The 24,984-nt window shown below is 31.5% G+C and overlaps 1 protein-coding gene and 1 long non-coding RNA gene across 2 annotated transcripts; both read left to right on the forward strand.

The window, feature by feature from the left end:
• Positions 1-2,195: 2,195 nt before the first annotated feature.
• On the forward strand, positions 2,196-4,831 carry LOC138131471 (uncharacterized). The gene is made up of 2 exons (XR_011159823.1): positions 2,196-4,039; positions 4,093-4,831. It is a non-coding gene; the product is annotated as an uncharacterized lncRNA (long non-coding RNA).
• Positions 4,832-6,103: 1,272 nt separating this feature from the next.
• On the forward strand, positions 6,104-24,185 carry LOC138130251 (uncharacterized). The gene is made up of 21 exons (XM_069046680.1): positions 6,104-6,264; positions 10,861-11,073; positions 11,166-11,309; positions 11,368-11,704; positions 11,760-11,962; positions 12,011-12,185; positions 13,407-13,600; positions 13,654-13,816; positions 13,874-14,003; positions 14,057-14,262; positions 18,075-18,460; positions 21,007-21,204; positions 21,260-21,403; positions 21,456-21,621; positions 21,683-21,868; positions 21,930-22,132; positions 22,860-23,034; positions 23,086-23,282; positions 23,339-23,501; positions 23,579-23,708; positions 23,884-24,185. Exons 2-21 carry the CDS (start codon positions 10,867-10,869, stop codon positions 24,128-24,130), a joined length of 3,954 nt encoding a protein of 1,317 aa, XP_068902781.1. The 5' UTR covers positions 6,104-6,264; positions 10,861-10,866; the 3' UTR covers positions 24,131-24,185.
• The last annotated feature ends 799 nt before the right edge of the window (positions 24,186-24,984 follow it).

Below are 24,984 nucleotides of genomic sequence, written 5' to 3' on the forward strand. Positions count from 1 at the left end.
GCAATCTTTTTTGTAGAGGGGGAGGAGAGGAGTGAACGAAACAAATTTCGGCGAGCGTCGGAAAATTGGCACCAAACGAAGCCCGTTCATTGGTCGACCAATGAGCCCGGTATTAGGTGCAAGAAACCTAGTTTTTTTATTGTTTCTTATTAAATTCTAATAATAATTTATGTGCTTACGATAAATGTATTATCAATCTGACACATTGAGACTTTTATTGCTCTGTACATTTTTCTAATAAATCACAACGTTTAAAACTTGATTTACCGCCAACTGACATACAATTTTTTTAATAATGATAGCCTATCAATTTAAAAAATATAATAATTTTGCAAGTGTCACTCTCTTAAGATTGAACTATATCTACGAACGATTACCGTTGTTGTGTACAAGAAATATGTCAGATAGGAAATTTTGTACGACAGAAAAAAAACAGCTTTATTTATTTTAATTTCTGCAGAAAATTGTGAAATGTGCAGAATTATCGAAGCTTTAAATAAGCAAAACGCGTCTAAAACCTTATCAACTGAGTTTAATACCGCAGACGGAGACGCCGAAGAATTGTTGTTTCCCAAATAGTTACTTGCACGTGGAACATGTACATATTTGTTTTATTATACTTATTAAATTGAGATAACTTTTAACGACTTAATAAAATGCCGACTGATTGTATTTTTAGAACCAGTCCGCTTTACTTATTCAGAAGATAATAACGACAAGAATATGAAACTGCACATGCACACGACGTTTAAATTTTCATTATTAACTTATTCGAACGTTATCTGGCATTACTTAAAACTGAATTGACCAAAGGTAGATCAAGTGTTATTCATTAATTAATTTTAATTATATTTAAAAGTTCGATTGCTTGTAATTAAAAAAAAAATAATTACCAAAAAAAATATATATTTTCTTATTGTTTAAGGTAACTTATTAAATTGGAACAATTTTTTAAATGTACATCGTACTGTGTACAGGTGATTCGTAATTTTCATGAAAATAGAAAAGGTACATTAGGAACTATTGGCGTGCTTGATCCTGATATTTCACATATTTTGGTGAATAAATATGTTGATATAATAATATATAGTTTATAACAACAAAGTATTTTCATTTCATAAACACGTGAATCTTTTTATTTAATATCCAAGTCCGTAAGGCAGATTATGACTTTAGATTTGATGAAAATCGCAACAACATAAGAAAAGGATTCGACTATCGTCTGCAAAATTTTTATTGGATTAGTTTTCGATTTAGTTATTCTTATGGAAGAAATAATAAATAATAAAAAAAAACTAAGCATTTTTCGAATGTGTGCTAAAAGAGCACTTTAATCATTAGAAGATAAGTGCTGCAAACAATTGCTTAATTTTAGGTGATCGACTTTTTGTTTGTGCTCTCCTTCCTCGTAGGGGAGAATATTGGGTTTGAGAGTAATTTATTTCATAGTTGTTTCCTTTTTGGTAAGTTTTATGAAATTCCATATCAAAATTAAATATAACCTCTTATGTGAATGAAAATAAGAACAATGAGGGCTAGTTTATAATAATGGATGTAACTGTTAACTTATTTCGAATCCATAAAAGTTCAAATATAGGAATTTGTCTGATTCCTTCTGTAGGCTGTAGGATGTTAACTTTTGCCGGCGCCTGCAAAGTTCACCAATTTCAATATTTCAATACTATTTTATTTCAGTACTAGTTTTTATTATTAGTATCAGTATACTTAAACAGTAAATCAAAAATTGTTTGTTCGTCTATGACAATTATCAAAATCGCAATTAATTATGTCAGATATGCTTTAGAAGCAAAAAAGTGTTACCTATTTAATTATTCTAAGAAAAACTGTTATCTCTCTCGTTTTCATTTCTATTAAGAACACATAAATCTAGTGACCAACTGACTTTACAGATAAAGAGTTATTTGTAAATACCGTTGTATATTTTTTTATTATTCAACCCTGAACTAGTAATAACAATTTATTCTTCTCTATTTGTAGGTTAATTGTAAAATATTGATATGACAGTTGTTTTAGTAATTTTTTACTTATCTTATTATTTTTATTTATCAATAGGTGTAGTGTTAAATGTCATTTCAAGTACATAACGCGTTAATGCAATTACATATTACATATATAAAGTTAATCTGCTCATTTTTCTCATTAGTAGTGGTTAGTCTAAGTTAAACTGGTAAGCACCGAACCGAGTTAAATTTTTTCATAGTTTAGTATTTTTTCCATTAAATTATTCCAACGTTCCAAAGTGATTGCAAGCATTTATTAAAAAATGTACATATTTCATAAATTGTCAAAAAAATTTAAATATTTTTACATTTCTACAAAATGTAAGTTTCATTTTTCACAGCTGGCATATCGGCCACCAGACTCTACGATAAATTTCAAATATTATTTTGTTTTCTAATATGATTTTAGTGTTAGAATATGTAGACAAGTAGGAGCATATTTATGCCTAGAATCTATAGCGGGTGTTTTTTTAAAATTTGGGGTCGAAGTTGGCGTTGAAGAGTCGATTGTGAATGCACTACACGGATAACGCATCACGGATCAACTGTTATTACTATTGCTGTGCAATACGAATGTGCTAGCTCGATACCGTTTTTTACAGGAGCTTTGGCAAGTTACTTTACAGTAGATGTCTTTGTTATCGCAATGACTAGCAAATATGTACCATTTTTGTAACATTGTAAAATTGTAAAATTTAGTTCCCTATTAAAACTCCAGAAAGAGATGTTGTTATTACATATTAAAGCATTTTCACATTTTGTTATGTCTGTCAAGCTTTCCTCGGTTGACGATTTATCGAAAAACAATTAACTGATTGCAGTTTTTGACAATTTAACAACTTTAGTCTTTATAGCAACAATCATAAATGCTGCTAATACTGAAACATTTAAGTTGTGTGTTCTCAAGGAATAGGTTTTATTGATTCAGTAATATCGGGTGTTCATTTAAATTTCCCGTTAAAGTTGGCGTTGAAGATTCGATTGTGAACGCACCACTCGTCAGTCTGCACAAACAATGTAAAAAATGAGGTTAGATTTAAACAGCTGATCCGTGGTGTGTTTACAATCGACTCTTCAGCCCCAACTTTGACGGGAAATTTAAATGAACACTCGATACTAAAGTACGAGTATGTACTGTTTTTCTGACTCTACACTGGAAATATTAAAACACGCTTTAAGATTGGATTAAAGAAAGAATTAGGTTTTAAAATGAAGGTACCAGGTTTGTATGTTTACCTACCTTAGAACAATGTTTTTTTTTCTGTTAATTAAAGAGAAATCTTAAATACTTATTTGTTTTTTAAGAAAAAGGTACGAAACTTTTAAACGATTCCCCAATATTCTACTCCTATTGTTATAAAAATTCCTGAGAAATAAAAGCTAATTAAAATATGAAGTAAACAATACTGTTCAACTTAGATGCATAATAGTTATTTATGCATTAAGAGCATAATTTTGCATTTTGCTGCTCGCATCGTCATATTGATGCCAGAGGCGCTAGCCGAGGGCATTAAGACGATAAGAGCAGCAAAATGCAATTTATGCTCGTAATGCATACAAAATTTTATGCGCTGCCCTCAAAAATTGAAAAAACCAACACAAAAATTTCCTTGGTATTAATTTAAACAAAGTAGCCAAAGATTGATAATTTTTCCAAACTACCGTAACTACGAAATTTTGTAAACAAGTGGCAGACATTTGCTTTTGTGTGCAAAAGATTTTTCAATTTAGCTGAAAATGGTAAGAAGACTATACAGTACACTGAAGATGTTTGTCTCGCTTACTTTTTTGAAAAATCCAACAACTACAAGTCTTCGAGTTTGTGGAGTTTTTACTCTATGTTAAGAAGCACCTTGCTAGTAAGAAATGGAATAGACATCAGCAAATACTTAAAACTTCAAGCATATTTAAAGTGACAATGTGATACTTACAAACCTAAAAAGTCAAAAGTCCTTTCAAAAAGCGAAATTGACAAATTTATTACGGAAGCACCAGATGATACGTATTTAATGATCAAGGTAAATTACTTTGTTGCTTTTATATTTCAATAGTTAATTTGTAATTATTCTAGGTTGCTGTAATCGTAGGAATTGCCGGTGCTTGCAGATCGCAAGAGTTGTGCTTTTTAACAACAAAAGAAATTGAGGATTTGGGCTCTGCGATACTGATAAGACTAACTGAAACGAAAACAAAAGTATCAAGACGGTTTACTATAATACAAAATGAGCAAAATTTCTTAGAACTTTTCCGCAAGTACTTTGTTTTGCGGCCTCCACATACTAAACATAATCGATTCTTCATTTTTTACAAAAATGGGAAATGTTCCACGCAACCCGTAGGCAGAAATACGTTTGGAAACATTCCATCAAAAGTAGCAACATATTTGAACCTTCCCGACCCCAAATCTTATACCGGACATTGTTTGCGTCGCAGTTCCGCTACTTTACTTGCAGATTCTGGTGGACATATTACAGACTTAAAACGTCACGGAGGTTGGCGTTCTGGTACAATCGCAGAAGGATATATAGAAGATAATATTCAAAACAAGCTCAAGATAGCCGAAAAAATTCAAGGGAAACGTCAACATGAAAAAACAGTAGTCCCATCAACATCCAGTGCTTTTTCAAATGACTACACTGAAGAACCGGAGGATAAGAAAAGTAAAGGAGTTTCCATTCTTCAGACAAATGCGGAGTTGAACATTCAAAATCGACAGAATCAAATATTTTCAGAAAAAACCAATTTACCTTCGATTGTAATTAATAGTTGTAACAATGCTAAAGTAGAAGTAAATTTTTCGTTTAATTAAATTGTTACTTTATTAAGAAATACGCAATTTCATGTAATAGAATTTTCTTTAGAGCATAAAAATTACGCCAATGCTTTAGAGCAATAAATTACCCTTTTATGCACTCTAATGAGGTAAATAAAACGGCCAAAATTGCTTGGCAGCGCATAAAAAAAATTATGTCGTCGGTGTCAAGGTTCAGTATCAGATCAAGTTATCAGTGACAATTGTTATCACATCAGCTTTATTCTAAGAAAATATACATTCGAAACATGTGGAGAGAACAACCTTGAACAAATTTATGACAGACACGTGGAGTTTATATTTACGGAATTAATAACTTTTTCTATAGATTACTTTATCGAAAATCTTTTTTTAATAATAAATTACATTTTCAATAGGATGCATGATTTAATTGTAATAAGTTTAGATTTTGATACCTATCTTTGAATACTAAATCAAAAATTATTGTTACTTATATCGGGTAATTTTTTAATTTCACATCTAGGCGGATTATATTATAGTGGATTCATATCTAGCTAGATGTGAAATTTTAAAAAATCATCCGGTATAGTTTTCCGACGTAACGATTTGTCTATCAATTAATCATCTAATAATTAACACATTCCTCAAACCAACACGTGTTAAAAATGCATAATAACAACAATACGATAATTTACATTCAGGGATTCACCTTCACCGAATTTAGCCCAACGGATCTAAGTGCAGGTCAGGACTAGAATTTCGTTCCATCTTTTTTTTACCTTCTTAGTACTCACTTTACAATTGTTTGTCTAAAATATCAAATCTTTCGAATTAAGTAGAAATTCATAATTTTTTTATAACCACTTCCGCAAATACCTTCGTACCTCATTGCAAACATGCATTAAGATAAAGAATTATATGGACACGTCAAACTGATAATCTTTATTTTATCACTTTTATCGCGTACTTAAAGATTCACATCAAAAATCAGTTACATATTTTTTCAATATTCAACTTCAGCATTCTTTGATTTCATCTATGCCCTATAGTTCAAAAGCATTGACTCAAAATAACGATAATTAAATTTTAAGAATGTAATTATTACAACATTTTATAAAGACTGCCGAAACTGCAAAATAAGTTTTAGAAAAAAGTAGATCTAGGACGGACTATTATGCATACAGTTCAGAATTAGATGCAATTACCTTTAGCTGATAACTGCACCGACCTGTTTACCTATGTGTATTTTAAATTGATTAGTCTTATTACAGAAAAACATTTTACAAACAAACCTTGTCATTGAGATACGTAGGCATAGTGCAAGAAATCGGGTAATTAGTAGAGGTTATCGTTTATTTTTAGTCACATACTAAAACCGAATAGTTAGTTTTACCTGACTGTTCTTTTAGTGAGTGTGTTGTGCTTTGTCATAGAAATTATATCGCTGGTATTCTAATCAATTTATAGAAGGTACGTGTCAGTACTACCACATTTTAGTCGATCAGGGTTTTTTCTAAATATGTACACTGATTTCAAAATTTATAAATCATGTAATACATTTTTTGCTTTTTTAGGTAAAAATGTTTCCTCGTTTTTTTTTTTAATTCCTAATTAAATAAAGTCTGTGAAGTTTTATTTAATTTAAATCAATAAACCGAAAATTATATGACAACTTTTTGGTTGCTAAAATATCACAGTTGATTTTTTCTTTTTTGAAGATTTTTTAAAGTTCTTTTATTATTTGTAACAACTTGTTGTGTAACCTTGAAATCAACTATAGCAATTTAATTTATACTCGCGTGTTATCCAGACATAAAAATTGGGCTGAACAGAGATAACGCAAGAAAAAGTTAAATTCTTTATTTCTTTCTTTTTTTGCGGTTATTTTTGGCTTTCTGTCCAAATGTTTGTTTTCAGAGCAAAAATTTTGTGATTATGAATATGCTAAAATATTTATGAATTGATTCATCCGTCTTGTAAATGTGTGTTGAGGAAATTAACGCCAGAAAAAAAGTAAAAACAAACAATACATTATGTAACTATGTATGGCAAATAATCGCTGGAATTTGCGCGTTCTAAATGGGCAGGTCAGTTTGAATCAATATTTTAAATTTGTCTTACAAAAAATTTGATTATAACGAATGTTCAAAACAATTAGTAGTCAAATAGGTCGTCCCTTTCTTTTACAAACCTAGGTCATCTTTGTAGTCGGTACGCTTTGACGTGTCCTTTAACTCAATTTTATTATAAACTATTTAAAGTAGAAACCATCACTATTCTAAAAAGAAATGTTTTTTGCAAAAGAAATAATTCACCCCACTGCTTGTTCGCTGAATGCTGAGAATTGACGTTTGACACTTATGATTTAACAGGTGATGAAGCTATGCCATGCGTTAATGGAAACAAAACCAAGCACCAGACCACTTGACCACACTTTTTTTGAACGCTCTTTATGTTCAAACTGGTATTTTTTACTGTAAGAAATTAAAGAATCACATATTTTTTCCTTTTTATTTATTTATTTTTCACGAATCAGTTGGTATTAGCTCAAAAGCTAAATTTTTAAACACTTACTTTAATGCACCAGATAGGAATTTTGCAATACACGTGTAGAGAAAGTATTTCAGGTGATATAGAAAGTAAACTTTGGTGCATGTTGATAGCAGCAAATCGCGAAAACATGACAGTTGCAGCTTCAGTGAAAAGTACGACGGTTGTTTGAAATAGCTAATGTATATTACAGTTATTTAAAACCAAATAATTTAACGTTAAGACATAGCAATGACCATTATTCCTACAAATTTTAGGCGACTATATAAAAATAAGGAAAGTGGTACAAATGCAAAAAAAACATATTTCTCTGATCTCTAAGAAATACGCTTTAAAAACCTATTGTCTATTTATTTTGGTTAAATTCTATTGGACAATAAACCATTATTATTTCAACTTATTTTAAAAAGTAAAAAACTAAAAAACTACTGAACAGATTTTCATAGAGTTTTCCTAATAATTATAGTGTTTTTTAAACTGAAACAATAGTGAATTGCAATTTACTAATCGTTATTAAACACGACGATAAGTTTCAGATAACTTTCTTAGTCATCTTGCGCTAATTACAGAAGTTTAAATTAACCATGTTTTACAAAATTATGTGTCTTATCTCGTAGGAGCATACTGATTAAAATTTCTGAGATTTCTCAATTGCATCGTTTCATGAAAAACTAACTAAACATACTTTTAAAAGTATTTAAATATTTTTGCAAAAATTTAGTTGTTTTTACTCAATCTTTTGAGAAAATTTGTAAAATTAAGTAAAACTTGATTAGTAGAAAACAGGCATGTGTCAGCAGCAAAAGAGACTCCAAGATTACTAAAATAAATTTTCAACGACCCAAAATTACGGGATATCCTACTTTGATGGTGCTCAACTCTGATTGGTCAAATTTTGGATGTTTTTTCTCGATTATCGCTTGAAATAGGACTTTTTGTTTAAAATTCAGATTGTCACATTTATCCATACTCTTTTTTTCTCTGGGGAGGCAGTTGTGGGACAGCCTGTATATGCACTAATAGTTAAGTAATGGCATTCATTACCTAGTAACAACTCATTAGTCTACGTGTTGTGTCCAATTGCAAAATTGCACTCGCAAATAATCTACAAAATTGCTGTAAAACAGTGCAATATTCATATGTCATAATTATTTTGACATACATATCATAATTCGCGCTGTGTATGTTTTTATTTAAAAAATGTAATTAATAAATTTTAATAGCGAAAATGATAATACATATTTGTACGTCCTATTCTACTCGTGGCTATTAAAATCAGATGATTGCATAATTGCAAACGTCATTCTCGTGGATAACAGATTGTTTGATTAATATACTATTTTATTCCACCATTAAAAAGTGGTTGTTTTGTACACAATATTAAGTCTAAAGTAAAAAAAAATCATAGAATTTGGAGTAAAATTAAACACATTATTTTACAGTTTGGGGAGTCTTAAGTACACTTGCATTTAACTAAATTTTGCTTAATTTGTCACCGAAATAAATAAAATCCAAACGAATTTCTGGTGAAACACCTCACAGTGCTTCATCATCACTTTTACTACCGTATTGAGTCAGTTTATCGAAATAATTTCTGAAGAACTCTAAATGTGCACACTTCAACATGATTGAAATTTAGCTGATTAGCTAAGTTACGCGATGACAGTATAAAATTAATGCTACCTGATTCATATTTGAAAGTTTTATTTATTATTTTCTTCGTAATAATTTCATTTCACAGAGATAATGATGTTGGAACAAATTATACGAGTGTGTATGAAGCACTTGCATAAGCGTGGGGCAACACTAGCTGCGCTTGTGCATGTAAAGATCCCACTTATGAACTAAGTACTGCTTTATACCTTTGCTTAAAGAACTGTTACTTTACACTATGAAAAAATGTTCACTTAGTTTTTTATTAAAGAATCTAACTGAGATACATTTTATTCATTCAGCACCCTAAGAATGTCAGTATTTATAAGATACATATACTGAAAACAAATATGTTTATTTTGTACCTAATTTTGTTTAATTATATCACCAATAATTTATAACAGGGCGTTATAACGTTTCAATGCAAATCAAACAAGTGTCTTGAAGATGTTTAAAACAACATTGAGAATTAATCGATGCATAATGATTATTCCGAAATTCCCAGGCATTTTTTTTCTATGTTCAAAATTACTGCACGTACATTTCTATCCAGTTATTAATAAAAATTATCTTATCATGCGATGACAAAAAGTACGACATTACTAAAATGAATCCGCGAATGGAAAAGTCTTCGAGGCAATCTGCGTATAAATGTGTTCCACTAGCCCGTGATATTATTCATTTCAGTTTTGAGTGGCAGGTGGAAATATTATCGAGCTTTAAGTGAACAAGAAAATAAGCGTTACTCACATGGCAAGTACATCTTTTAAATTTACATGATACCAAAAATATTTATAAAAAGAACTAAACAATCAATTTTTAATCAATTCTTTTACAACTTAATTCAATACAATTATCAATGTGTAATTAATGATTATCAAGTGTTGAATTTTTAATTTTTATGAACCTAGACAAAAATAAAAGACGCAACAACTATTTGTATATTTTTAATGAATTTTTTAAAAAGTTCATTACAGAATTTGGAAAGGTAAAATGTCCAATAATGCACATTATTATTTACTGTAATTATTATTTAATTATGCTAAACGTATAAAAAAATATCTATATATTATACTGTAATCCATAGTGACATGTTTTTCATTATTTTGTTGATGCCAATGTAATTTTAATTAAGGTACAATAACCTGGAAAAACCTGGACAGCCGTAGAAAAAACTGGTAAATTTGGTTTTAATTTTTTCAATATACAAAATCTCCACTCACAGATACTCTTTATGAGTTTTAATAATTACATTGAATCTTTTATAACTATTTGACACAGTTATATGAAAAAAAGTAAACATACATATGTGTATACGAGAAAGGTGTCAAGGTACATGTCCTTGTCCTTCTGCCGAAAACTGGAACCCATGTGTACCATAAAAAATATTCTGAGGAATATTTTATAACGATTTAAAAAAATAGCTAATTAAATGTGTCGATGCGATATGTACCAATAGAATTAAAAAATTATCGATTAGTGCCATAACACATGTTGATTTTGGTAACAATGACCCTGAAGGAAAAAACTGGAACACATTCATGATCGAAGGTAACTTTTACAATAAGATATTCCTCTCGGTGTTCGCTTTCCTTGATAGCACGAAATTGCCTACTACCTACTATATTCCACGAAAAAGAAAAAAATTCAGTTGCAATAAATGCAACACATAAAAAATTCTCCTGAAACTAGTAAAACTGCTTTACACAATAAAACTAAAGTTTTAATTCAGAAATTTCTTGAAACTCTCTTCAACAAACATTACTCTATTGAATCGGATTTTGAGACCAGTTTAAAACTTCTTATTAACTAAGTTATCTACTTTTCGATAAATTTATTTAGCAATAATTATTAATTTTCCAGAAAAATATGAAGTTAAACGTATTCGTTTTGATCTCTCTACATATTTGTTTTACTTTGGAGCGTGTTTCAACATATGCACCAAAAAGTCCCATTGTTTATACAAAATATGGTCCCGCGATAGGTCTAACAGAAGTTTCAAGAAATAAGAGAGAGTTTATGTCATTTAGGGGAATACCATACGCAAAACCCCCTGTTGGAGAGTTAAGGTTTGCAGTAAGTAACGTTTTCAAATACATATTTCAACAAATTGAAAATCCGACCTGATTGATTATAATTTCGACTTCACCCAAAATATTTACTTTTAGGCTCCAGAACCACCGGAGCCTTGGAATTTTGCCATTAACGCAACACAAAATGGTCCAATCTGTATACAAAAAAATTATTTTTTCAGTGATCCAAAAGTAGAAGGAACTGAAGATTGCTTGTACTTGAACGTTTACGTTCCCAAAGTAATTTTTTATATTTCAACATCGTTGTTGATTATATAATGAATCTATTACTTGTTAGGTTAAAGGAACTGCTCTTTTACCTGTTATGGTTTTCATACACTGGGGAGGATTTCTGGCTGGTCGCGGCACTAGTGATTATCTTGGTCCAGAATACATAATGGACAAAGACGTTATCTTAGTCACATTTAACTACAGACTGGGTGTATTTGGATTTTTTACAACTTTAGATGACTTTGCCCCCGGAAATTACGGATTAAAAGATCAAGTGATGGCGTTAAAATTTGTTCAGGAAACCATTGAATGTTTTGGTGGCGACAAAAACCGTGTCACCATATTCGGACAAAGCGCAGGTGGTGGAAGCGTCAGTCTTCATCTAGTAAGTCCCTTATCCAGAGGTACAAAAGACTGCCCCAGTAAGATTTGCATTCAACACCAAGATTTGTGATTCAGGTTTATTTCAACAAGCTATTTCCCAAAGCGGTGTTGCTTTGGATTTGTGGGCCAAACCGTTGAATCCGTTACAGGTGCAGATTACCGCTGCACTTGCCACATTTGCCGGATGTCAAGCTCAACTTGCCAATCGAGCCGATCTACTGAAGTGTCTTAGAGAGGTTGACGCGCAGAAATTGGCAGAAACTGCAGATAAGTTCAAAGTAAGATACCTTTAAAAACATTTTCACAAAAAAATAAGATTCTGTTAGTACTTTTCAATCGAGCCACTCACTCCGTATACTCTTGTTACCGAAAACAAAACTGCCGCCAACCCAAATCCATTTTTGGAGAAGCAACCCCTGAGTTACTTGCAAGACGAAGAATTTTTAAAAGTTCCTTGGATTGTGGGTAATGTCCAAGATGAAGGAATTCTTCGAGTTGCACGTGAGTTTATTTATTAATAATAGTAGAATAAAAATCAATCAAAAGTGTCTACTGTGTTTATAAAGTAAATAAATGCTTTCGCCTGTTGATAAGTAAACTGATAACATAACTTGGTTTTTCTGAAATTTTTTATCGATTAATTAAACTTGATTTTAATCGGTTTATTTTGAACTAACGAGTGTGCTTTGATGTTTACTTTGCAAGTTTTATACACGGTGATTCTTTAAATTTCACATCTAGCCGGCTGTGGCTACTCTTCAAATACCTTCTCTAAACTCAACAATTTCTAATTCACAATTTATTAACCAAAATAACACTTATACTTATGTTTTACTGTAAATAACAACTATTTTAAATCAACAACTAAAGGATATAAGTATTTTTCCATGTAATTTAACCGTTTGGAAGTATTTATGAGGTACTATTGTTTAATTTAATTAAATTTTTATTGGAGTAAACATCTTGCACATTACGAGTATGAAACTGAAGACTATTCTTACCCACGCAAAACATGTTTTTTATCGCTTTAATCATGCGTGGAAATATGTATTTTGACATAATTAGAACATTAGCATTTTAAAATTATTTCCAATAGTTTCCAATTTAATGAATAGATGGCGCTTGCCCAAGTGTCAATCGAATTAATAGCGATTTATTTTCATTCTTTCGAAATTTTCAACTTCCAAATTGGAGAAATGACGTTTTGTAAATCAGATTTTATTATCAAGTCAAATTATTTTCAGAATGCTCAAAAAGGCCAATGCTTTTTGGATGATTTTGAAGTACTAATGCGCGAAATCTACGTTCAAGGTTAAATGATGTTGCTATAGAAATGACAGAAATAAAACAATTCATTTTGTAAATAATCGTAAAAAAAGAGAATTGCAGTGATAGCGATGTGTAGGTAAGGTACTCCTCCAGAGTTAAAAGAGTTAAAAAATATGTACTCGTAGTATAGGTTTTGCGGTTTTTAATTTGATACCCGAAAAATCTAAACGCCAGTCTTGCATGGAAACTGATTTGTATCAAATATTAAAATTGCGTTTACTTTAACGGCCGTCGTTAAAAGCAACGGCCGCGAAATTGGATTTCACAGCCTGTTTTAAGTACGCGAAGTGCTCGTTTCGCGTAAAGTTGCACAAAAAAATAATTCTAATAAATTAATTTTATTTAGTGTAGATCGTAAGAAAGTGTAAACATTGAGTTTATTGTATGTTGCAGAACTTGTACGACAACCCGAGACACTTAAAGCACTTAATGAAAATTTTAAGACTCTTATAACACAACTGTTAGCACTTCAAGTGAGTGTTGGAGAAAATACAACTTCACTTTATGATAATATGATAAACTTCTATTTGGGTGGCAAGTCTTCCATCGATGTAAACGATCCAAAAAGTGTACAAGGATTTATCGATGTACGACGATAATTATTATTGGTATGTTTTTTAATAACAAAAATAAATTTTAGTTGTACACCGATCGATCGTTTACTTATGGAACTTATCAAACAGCAATATTACAGTCCCAAAAAGGTCACACACCCATATGGATGTACAATTTCGATTATAGAGGGCAATACTCCTACGGCGACCAGTTTGCGGCTACTACTGATGACATCAATTTTAATTGGGGTAAATCTAATATAAATTTGAACGTTTTGAATTTAATGTATCTTTTATGAAATCTAGGTGTGAGTCACTGTGATGACTTGCTGTATCTCTTCAAATCTCCAGCTCTTTTTCCGGATTTAGAAAAAGAGAGCGACTTAAAAATGAGTGAAGCTTTAGTAACAATGTGGACAAATTTTGCGATTCATGGGTAAAATATTGATGGGACACACTAAAAATTTAAATAAAACGATGATTTTCCAGAACGCCAGATCCGTTTAATTCTTTGCAGTGGAACAGTTTAAATTTTAATAACACGGAGGAAATAAAAGGCTCAAATTTAAAATTTTTAAATATGACAGGATCTAGCAAGACTAAGACGATAGAATTCAAACTGCAACGAGGTTTTTATCCGGAAAGAATGCAGTTCTGGGCTAATCAAAACTTGGCTGAAAACTTTCCCGGTTTAGGTTAATCTTGATTATTTACATGTTTTTACACTTTCATACCAATTTTAATGTAACACTAAAATAAATTTTTTATATAAATTTGTGTTTTATTTACCCATTTTTTTTTTGAAATACGCAATTTTCACTATTTATTTGATTATTTATTTTACAAATTAATAACTTTATAATTTGTTATTGTTGGGAAGAAAAAGACATTGAGCATTCTCTCCCAAGACTCAATTAAAATGTATTGATATTTGTTTAAAAAATAAATTTATATTTATAACATCAATATGTAAATGTTGCTACAGATGATGTGTTCAATATTTTTAGATTTTTGATAAGAACACTCCCACCTTCCACCGCACTTTGTATCTACGAAAACCAAGTTGACATTATTACTTAATAAACCTAGAAATGTTATAGTTTTAAAAAGTAGTGGTAAAATTAATGCATATACAACTATTGAAATATTTATGAATTGGTTGAAACTATATTTGTATAATTTACTCTGGATTTGATGCTTGCAAAAACTACAAGACATAAAATTTAGATAAAAGTTAGTGCATATCATTAACCTTTAAATAAAAAAATGTTTTTTTAATTTACGAGTGCATTCAAAACATTAAACATTTAGAGATAAAGTACATCTTCTTAGGTAATTTCGGTCATTAAATTAATTGCATTTTGGGAAGAAGAACGTACCTACTTCCAGTGGAGTTCGCATTGGAAAAATTACGTAAGTAATTAATGTTTAATTCATTTTCAAATATTACTATTTTGTAGTTATTGTATTTACTCAGATTTGATAATAATTTATTATTAGTTTAATTCATATTATACAGACTGATTCTGAAATAAGTTTGAAAAAAAAACCGTAATTGGTGATGTGAGAAGAAGCCATAGACAAAAAAAGTGTTTTCGTTTTCGAGATACAAATGATAGAAAATTTGGTCAAAATTGCTACACATTGCTAAAGGTGATTAATTTATCCTGGTAGTTTGGCAACAATAATAATCAAAGGTAAAAGGTGCCCGTTAGTCAAAAACGTGACATGGCTTCTTTGGATCAGTTCCATAGAAACATTTACAAAGCAGTGTGCTTGCACCTAAGATTTATTGTAAAGTTGATGTAACAATTGTTGCTAATGAAGTGAACAAATTCTGACAAATTTCTCCGTACTATTGGGGACACGGAAAACTGGGCAGATGTGTCATTCAGTTGTCAAAATTTCTAAACCATACCTTAGCTACTCATAACCAAGCTTAAGTTAATTTGACAGTTTTTTTGAAAATATCAATCATAATAACAGTAAAGGTGCATTTACATTGACACTTTTTGAAATGACAATAGCAGACTGCCCAGGATTCCATGTCTCTCATTGTTGTACATAATATACAGCGTTATTCTAAATGATTGTAGTCGAAGCAAGCCATGCCATGTGAACTGTCAATTTTTGCTACTGTCACTGTCATTTTTTAGGTGAAAAGTGCGGTGATGAGAATTTTATTTATTTCTTTTTAAATTAACGATTGAATCTAACAATACTGAGTTGTTTTAACTCCTCTGTGTGTATTCACTTATTCACATTATTTTGAAAATTTTTATATGGAGCGGCAACGTTCAATTTTTACGCCAACTTGAACTACAATCATTTAGAATAACCCTATAGGTATATACTATTTTTTAAGCTTTTGCATTTTTTCTCGAACATACTACGTCTGTTTTTATAGACTTTTTAGAATCATTGTGTTTCCTGTGTCGCTTTTTAATTCACATGAGAAGTAACGCAGCTGTCACCTGCTGTTAAATGAAATCAAGAAATTAAAAAAAAATCTTACAATTAGTATCATTTAATTATGATTAAAAAAATGGCTCCAATATTTTTGAACCGACATTATGGATAGCTAATATAGAAGTTGCAGCGATTGTTTACGCAATTTGTTGGGTGAATTTGTCCTATATAGTAGGAGTATCTTCTACTTATAATTTATTATTAATTATTCTAATTAATACAATGTTATGTTAACCTTTACCTTTCTTCAGATAAATCTATTTTTACATATTAATTTTTTTTTAATAATTTTTAAATATAAAAAATGATTATTATAATTATAATAAATATAAAAAATCCCCATATAACCCTTGAAATCACATATGAAAATTAAAAATATTAAGAATTGTAGGTAAGATGTGTTTTGTTATAGAATCGTAATTTACTTTCTATACTGATCTGATGAACTTTGTCCATTTAAAAAAAAAATTATAAAACGACCTGAACATTTTTCCAATTTTCATACTAAATTTTTACAATAAGTAATCCTGCTTAATTTGAATCACATATTTGGAGACTTGTTTTATTAATGCTTATTTAACGTTTGCACAAAATGCCAAAAGTGGCAAAATAAAAATAAGTACATACAGATAAAGAAATCATCCAAATATCTATAATGTTTTAGAATTGTTTTCTTATCCTTTATTTAAATACAAAACTTTTCCTCCATCAAAAATGAAAATTAAAACATACTTTAAGTGAAAATAACACGCTCGATAAATTGGTAAATTGGTAAAGTTTGTCCAGCGAGAGATCGGTTGACATAAAAACTACTAAATTCTACGTAGAGGAAGTAGTACCTAGCGCACGTAAAATTTGAAACATATCCTTCAAGCAGTAACATATTTGCACTGAAATTATGCTCTAATGAATGTATTCTAGTGCATTTTGTAGTGTACATATTATGCGCCATTTTTAATACACCCTGTATACAGTACACTTGGGTTTAATTAATTGCAGAGCATTGAAAAAATATTTTTTATATGCGATCAAGTAAGTGCGTAATGATTTCGTACTTAATCGGTTACAAAAGAGAACAAAACCGCGTTTCTAAGTGATAGGACTGATAGGTAATTGCCTGAATCGTCGATAACTAATGAAAGTGAAATTTAATAACAAATTTTTATCAGAGTAAATATGTGATATTGCACTGACAGTGCATTCCAAAGGTTTATAACGTATAACACGGGGGTCAAAAGAATAAAACGTGGGATATTCATTACACCAACATGATAAATCATTGACTACTAATTGATTATGAAACGTCATTTTGTAACCTTCATTTTATTTGCTAATGGGCCAATTTCAAGTCGAGTTACAACCGGGACAAACTACGTTTCCCATGGCAACGTTGCAAATAAATTTACAACCGATTTCAAGTTCGAATTGTCGCGCGATTTGCATCTGCTATTTGCAACTACCTATTGGACGGTTGTAAGCAGTTGCATTCTGTTCTGTCATTTTTACACCGTGAAAATGGCTGCAGCTAGGCAGGTCTTGGCCGCTTTAGTTGTGGATGAATTAGTTAATCGTGGTGATAGCGACAGTGACGAAGAAGAACAAAGGTTAGCAAGAATACCTTTTAGTATTCAGGAGATGTCGGAGAGAAATCTCTTCCAGAAAACACGCCTGGACCGTCGTGTTTTCAATTATGTGCTGGAAGTTCTAACACCAAGTTTGGAACGAAATACAAGGTGAGGACGTTACGAACATCTCACACCTACGCATAAATTATATGTTGCATTGCAGTTTTATGCTTCGGGTGGATTTCAATGGTTAGTTGGAGGCAGTTCAAGAATTTCACAATCAGCTGTTTCAAACGCGATCAGTGAAGTGACTAGCGCTCTAGTAGCCGTCTCGCAGCAGTTTATTCGTTTTCCAACTGCCAGAGAATTCACCGAAGTTAAACAGGCATTTTACCAACTAGGGTTGACCCAGCATGGGGTTGGATTTCCAAATGTACTGGGAGTAATCGATTGTACACATTGTAGAGTGCAAGCACCCAGCAATGCCCCGGAACAATATTTTAACAGACATCTCTACCATTCGATCAATGTTCAATTAATTGCGGGACCAGATTTGAAAATTTACAATCTTTTTGCCGAGTTCCCAGGTTCAAATCATGATTCATACATCTGGCGAAATTCAGCTGTACGGAATGCATTTGAAGAGGGTGGTACTTTTCCTGAAGGTTGGTTAGTTGCGGACTCCGGGTACCCCCAGGAACCGTGGATTATGACACCAGTAGCAAATGCAACATCACCGGCAGAACATTTGTACAATTCTGTGCACATTTCCACCAGAAACCCAATTGAAAGAACAAATGGTGTTTTAAAGAGTCGTTGGCGTGTTCTAGACCGTCCACTTGCTTATGAACCCGGTAAGGTCTGTCAAATAATTGCTGCTTGTTGTGTGCTGCATAATATTTGCATTCAGTACAATTTAGATGTGGATGGATTCAGTTGCATAAAGTAAAAGCTGTTGTACAAAAAAACACCAAATGATTAATAATTTTCATTTATTAATCATTAAAATAAAACAGCAACAATATATTTTTAATTTATATTTAATTTTTTTCTTTTGAGTTCTATGCCCTCTTGTAATAATTCAAGTTTCAATTTTTTTAAATTTATTAATTGGTCTAAACGACTGTTGAGGTCGGACCGCGCTTGTCGCATTTCAGAAACCAACTCTCCTAAGATTTGGTTGGTTTCTCTTTGCAAGCATGTCGTTTCCTCGGCTTCTTTTAGTACCGCCTCGATCGTCCTTTTTTTGCCTCGTCTGGGAGGTGGGGGTGGTTTTAGGATTGGTGTAGAAGATGGAGGTACTACAGGACTCGCTACAGGATTGGGATCTGGCCGATTAAACAGATTTATAATTATTTTTTTTTATGTTCATAATATTTTTGTTAATTCCAAATTGTTTTCGTATGTTTATAAAGAATGTGTTTATGACTTAATGTTATTGGTGATTTAATTTTTTGTGTATCAATAAAACATGTAGTTCGAAATGTACATACCTTCATTTGTATCGACCGGGTTAAGGGATGAGGACGGAAGATCTACAAGGGGTGGCCTTTCGGGAATGGGTTCTAAATTATATTCAGTACTATTATTTAATTGTTTTACATAAAAAACGAGTGGAAAAACAGTGAAAAAATATCTGAAACTGAAAATATCAATTATTGCATACATACCAAATATAATCACATCTGGAATGTGAGCTGTGCTCGTCGAAGGACCGGGATTGATTACTGTAAGTAGAATGATAAAAAGTGCAAAAAATATTACTTATGTAACCCTACCTTGACGCCTGAAGGGGTCAACTCCACCAGCAATCCCCTCAATGCTATCGGTACCAATAAATTGGGAAAGTTTGGCATCGATAGCAGAAAGGGGTGTATTGGCTTCATTTTGACCGCCCCCAGTTTTTCGGCCCTCTCGCTTAACCGCGTTGACTCTATGTTTGGCCCTTGTCTTCAGGTCCTTAAATTTACTCCGCAATTCTGCTGCCGTCCGTACTGTGGGAGCGACAGCGTTGACAGCGTCTACCACCTGCTTCCATCCTCTGTCCCGGTGGAATTGAGTTAAATTCGGACCCTTGAGAGGACCAAACAATAGAGCCCTTCGCTTCTCGACTTCTTCGACAAGCACAGCCGTTTCTTCCACTTTAAAATTTTTTGACCTTTTCTTAACCCTAAAATGTGTCGTTTTACACATCTGCGATAAATAAATTAAAAACATTTTGTACTTACGCTTTATTTTCCATTATATTTCTTCGTTTGGTTTTGAAATTTTTAAATTTAATTCGCGCACTGCAAAATTAATGACAGTTGTCACGTGATCGAGAGCAAATTTGCAACTGCACTGCCTCCCCGGGCAGTTTGAACTTGAAATTGGGTTGTAAATTCCGTTGCAAGAGAATTGCAAATATTTGCGCTACAACTGCAGTTTGCATCGCTAACTTGAAATTGGCCCATAAGAAATTAATATTCTAAATATAATTGTAAATATTTGTTCACGTAATTATATTTTTGTGACAATTCTTAAATGAGTGGAAGTTTTGAATGCTATAAATATTAATTGAATAGCAAATGACTGGTATTAAACCTATATTTTTGAAGACCAAGATCAAAATAAAAACATATGTAGGCAAACCGCCTAACAAATACGTTACTAAACTATTGGTAAAAAAAAAATTAATGCGATTCTCTAATAGTTATTTTTGTATTAAGTGCGCAAAGTGATTGTTTTTTGTTGGGGCATGAGAATGAGTTTTTGGTCGAGACCGTCAGGTCGAGACTTCAAACTCATTCGAATGCGCCAACAAAACAATCATCTTGCGCACGAAATACAAACACTATTTTTTCTACAACAGCATTTTAAAATTTTTGAATTTTTTAATTTTTGTAAAATTTTCCTTGGATGCTAAAATATTCGTCAAAAAGTTTCCTTGGGTGCTAAAATATAACTATTTTAGCATCCAAGGAAACTTTTTGACAAATATTTTTTCACTATCAAAAATGACATACTTTGCGACTTGATAACGATGCATAAATGTCACGTTTTTTTGACAGTTGTAGAAAAATATACTTTTTTAAACATTATTTTCACATGTGTATCATTTCTCTTATTTTTTTCGAACTTCTTTCTTCTACCAGACAACTTTTGAATCCATGACGATAGAAATGTGATAGTTTTGATTAAATAAAATCAGCAATGTACTTTTAGATATCTTGACTCTATTGTGTCAAATGAGTGCCGCTGCACCAAAATAAATTAAAATGGGAGGAAACCATGAGGACGAACATCGTAACGCAAGTTCTCTGAACACACTGTATGCCATGTCATTCATACATACAATTATAAATTATAATTATTACTATACATTCTAATAAATATTAATTTTTAATTTTATGTATTTGTTAACAGACAATGTCGACATTTCTTCAATATAATATTTTTTGTCTGCTGTGCATCGCTGTAGCTACGCCTAAAGAATACCCGATAGCCCAAACATCACAAGGATTCGCAAGGGGTATTAGCACAGTATCAAGAAGTGGTAGAACATTTTATTCATTTCGTGGAATACCATACGCCCAACCTCCTATTGGAAATTTAAGATTTAAAGTTAGTTAAAAACACTGAGCAAAAAAGGTTTAATTTTAATTTTATTTACTTATAGGAACCACAGCCACCAAGCAATTGGACAGGTGTATACAATGCTCAAAATGATGCACCTCACTGTTTACAAAAAAATTATCTATTTGGTAAATCTTTCGTTGAGGGATCCGAAGACTGTCTCTACATAAATGTTTACACTCCGAATGTACATTAAAATCACAGAGTTGTTTTAAATTTTAGTAACTAAATATTTTCAGCTTCATTCCGAAACCACAAAAGAGAATTCTTTGTTCCCGGTAATGGTTTTTATTCATTGGGGTGGATTTTTTACAGGGTACAGTAGTAGTCATTACTTGGGGCCAGAATACTTCATGGATAAAAATGTTGTTTTAGTTTCCTTTAATTACAGACTTGGTGTTTTAGGTAAGTGAACAAAATTTTACTTAAGTTATTGAGAATTTAAAATCTGTAATTTTTCATTTAGGCTTCTTGAGTACCTATGACGATGCTTCGCCTGGTAACTACGGATTAAAGGATCAAATAGCTGCTTTACAATGGATCCAAAATAATATCGAACATTTTGGTGGTAATAAAAATAAAGTCACGCTCTTTGGACAAAGTGCTGGTGGTGCAAGTGTTCACTTTCACATGTTCAACCCTTTGTCAAGAGGTGAATATCTAATCTTGTTCTAATATTTTTTTTTCAAACAAGTAGGTATTTATCTTCTTAGGTCTATTTCATCAGGCAATTAGTGAAAGTGGGACAGCCCTCGCTCTTTGGGCTAAACCTCTAGGAAAAGAACAACAACAAATTGCACGACTACAAGCAACATTTGTTGGCTGTAAAGATTGCTTAAACGATACGTTTAGTCTAGTTGAATGTTTGAAAAGAATAGATGCCGAAGAGCTTGTAAAAAGTGGGGACAAATTTAAGGTAAGTAATTTTTGCAATTTTAAAAATTCATTATTTTTACACGGATAAATAAACAACCTTTAAATAGATCTCGTTACATTCTTAAAAACAATGGTATTTTTAAATTTTTCCATTTTAACAACTACCTATGTATTTGAAAAAGAATAAATGAATTGATGTAGAAGTAAATATTAAGACCGTATATTCTATTGATCTAATTAATCACTAAAAAAATAGTAATAATTATTAACTCCGCTGTCAATCGATGGAAATAAACTACCGAAATCTCGATCTCGTTTTTATTTGTATTTAAGATAATTAACCCGGACACAACCAGGATACAAACTTGAAAAAAATAATTTAAAAAACTATTTATCAAACAAGGTTGTTAACGTACGATATTTATAACAGTTGAGTCATTCTTCTGTGGTAATTCCATAGTTGTTTCAATACAGGATGTCCGAAAATCACCCAAAAAGCTCATAATGGAGAATTCTTTACAACAATATGAGACACAAATCTTCATGTGACTCTAATTGTTTTCAACTTCCTTGTCCCGTTGACAGTTAATTGCTCCACTCATTTGTTACAAATGTCCACCCAGTTTACGGTTTTTCATTTACTTATTTTGTGATCACCTTACAATCCACAACGAGAGAATTTGAATTATACTTGTGCTTAATGTTTATTAATCTATAAGGTGTTGTAGAATAAAAGGTATTCAAAAATTTAAAAGCGTTAATTGCAGTATTTTACAATCGATCCTCTAACTGTGTACTTACCATCAATAGAGAAAAAAACAGAGGCTAATCCTAACCCTTTCTTGACAAAAGAACCTATTGATTACATACTGAATGGAGAATTTCAAAATATTCCTTGGATTCTTGGAACCGTTAGTGACGAAGGTATCATCAGAGCAGCTGGTAAGTAATGAAAAATTGTTGTAAATTGACTAGTACCAACCACATTAACAGCTCTACTTTCTCAAAGTGAAACTCGCAAGAAACTCAACAAGCATTTTAACGAATTAATGCCAAATCTGATGGCTCTGTTCATGAGCACTCCAAAGGAAAAAATTCAAGTAGTGTGGAAAAAAATTAGAGACTACTATTTTGAAGGACAGAACTCTGTAGACGTTAACAACAGTAAAAGTATTCAAGGACTCATAAATGTAATGTTTTTACCACAGGCTTTTATATTTTCGTAATATTCCTTTATCCTTTATAGTTATACACCGATCGTTCCTTCGCATATACATTATTTCAAACAGCTCATCTTCATTTACAAAAAGGTCACAAACAATTATGGTTTTATAACTTCAGATATAAAGGACAATACTCGTACAGGCAACTTTTTGCAGCAACCAGTGAAAATATCAATTACGAATGGGGTACGTAATGTAAATTCCATTTACACATTCCTAAACTTTTCTTGAACTTTCTTACTCAATATTTTAAAACATTTTAGGAGTCAGCCATTGTGACGAATTATTATACCTCTTTAAGTCGTCTGAAATTTTTCCAGATTTAAAAAATCCTAATGATTTGTCTGTAAGTGAGGTGTTAATTACCTTATGGACCAACTTTGCATCTTATGGGTGAGTAGTAATTAACAAAATTAAAATAATCTTAATAATATTTAAAAAAAAGAAAACGAATAGCTGATGTTAGAATGTTACATTATTTAGAAGAGAAACCCATAAAAAAAAACAACTTTCTACAAATTTATCTTTATTGGTATTAATTTGTATGCTGATGAGAATTTTATTTTAGTGACCCCACACCATCTAACAATTCTTCACCATTTATAAAGAAGTGGTTTAAAATAGAAGAAGACGTCTTCAAACCACAAAGGAACAAAAAATTGCACTTCTTAAACATCAGCGGAAGTTACAAAGTTGATAGCTCTATCAAACTTCAAATGGAATACGGTTTCTACAAAAACCGCTTCAAATTTTGGGAAAATCTGCCGCTTGTAGAAAATATAAATGATTTAAATCAAAAACATATCGAATTATGAAACAATATTATAAACTTTTTTGTTAAACCTTGCAATAAAGGAAATTCGTTTCTTAGTTTAGTATTATCTATTTATTAGTCCCAGTTACCTGAATTAATTATAAACTCCTTACGCCTTACAGTTTTTACAATCGTACGTACAATACGTCGATTCTATTACATTGTTGACTAATTAATAATCAGTAATCACTAATTCTCTTTTGTATTTATTCTTTGATTTCAATATCTCTGCTTGTCGAGTTATTAAATACTTCATACTTCTTACTATTTCTTGCTCCTCTTTGCGGTAATATTTCATTTTCTCTGAACAGCCCATTGCCCAATAATTTATTTTATAAGTCTGGGGACACCTACCACCGAGTACCATTCAGTCGACTGAGTACTGTGGCCAAGCGCCTAGAGCGACAATTTTCATTCGGGAGGTCCCGGGTTCTAATCCCGGTGCTGCCTGACCACGTGTGTTGGGTTTTTTCAGAACCAAAAACTACACCTCGGGGCCACAAAGCGGAAAAACTATTCTATTCTAAAAACATAAAGTTTTGCGTTGATTTTACAAAAAGTATTATTTCACGGTCACTGTCATTGAGTCAAATATGTAACAAAAAAATGCGAGTAAATAGACAGCTCGTTAATTTATGGGGAGGAAAAATACTGAAATGAAAATTATATTTCGAAAAAATGATACATAAAATTTTTGTTGCTCTTGACGAGAACTGCCACTGGTTAAAATTAATGTACTTATTTTTGAAACACGTAGTTGTAGGTATACTGAAAAATTCCTAGTTGCCGCTTTTGGGTTATTTATTATTGTTTGATGATGAAATGAGGCAAGACAGCAATCATAAAATGTTAATA

Source organism: Tenebrio molitor, chromosome 5 (genome assembly GCF_963966145.1).
Source record: "Tenebrio molitor chromosome 5, icTenMoli1.1, whole genome shotgun sequence".
NCBI lineage: Eukaryota > Metazoa > Arthropoda > Insecta > Coleoptera > Tenebrionidae > Tenebrio > Tenebrio molitor.